The sequence below is a fragment of the Penaeus monodon genome, chromosome 23 (genome assembly GCF_015228065.2).
Source record: "Penaeus monodon isolate SGIC_2016 chromosome 23, NSTDA_Pmon_1, whole genome shotgun sequence".
NCBI lineage: Eukaryota > Metazoa > Arthropoda > Malacostraca > Decapoda > Penaeidae > Penaeus > Penaeus monodon.
Window position 1 is genome coordinate 3,511,640 of NC_051408.1, and position 354 is coordinate 3,511,993.

The following is a 354-nucleotide window of genomic DNA, read 5'->3' on the forward strand; positions in this document are numbered from 1 at the left end:
TAATTACCACCTAGTTACTCCTCATAATTCAAACCCGACCCACGAGTTTGACAGATTGATGTTCAAGAGCGATGGTGTGATTAATCCTCTCGATAGGTTAATGAATCAAATCTCTCCTGTTTCCCTCGAGTTTAGATAAACAGAATTGCATTTACTGTTTATTTTTTTTTAATCCAATGAATATTTCATTTTGGAAACATATTATCAGTCGATGATATCAAACATGGGTTATATTCTTGCAGATATAAGATTTATGGTTCTAAATTTAATGAACGTTGTTAATAAATTGTTTACATTCACAGGGGAAAAAATGTTCTATGGCTAGGCCTAAATTGCAGTACCGTGGTAAGTGTT

At 33.1% G+C, this 354-nt stretch overlaps 1 protein-coding gene across 1 annotated transcript in view; it reads left to right on the forward strand.

Annotated features, from left to right (window-relative positions):
* The window catches only part of LOC119587727 (carbonic anhydrase-related protein 10-like), a gene marked incomplete in the record, with an annotated part of 109,413 nt that overhangs the window by 108,313 nt on the left and 746 nt on the right, over positions 1-354 (forward strand). Inside the window, 1 exon segment of the mRNA XM_037936414.1 lies at positions 303-345. Coding sequence (XP_037792342.1) covers positions 303-345 — 43 coding nt within the window.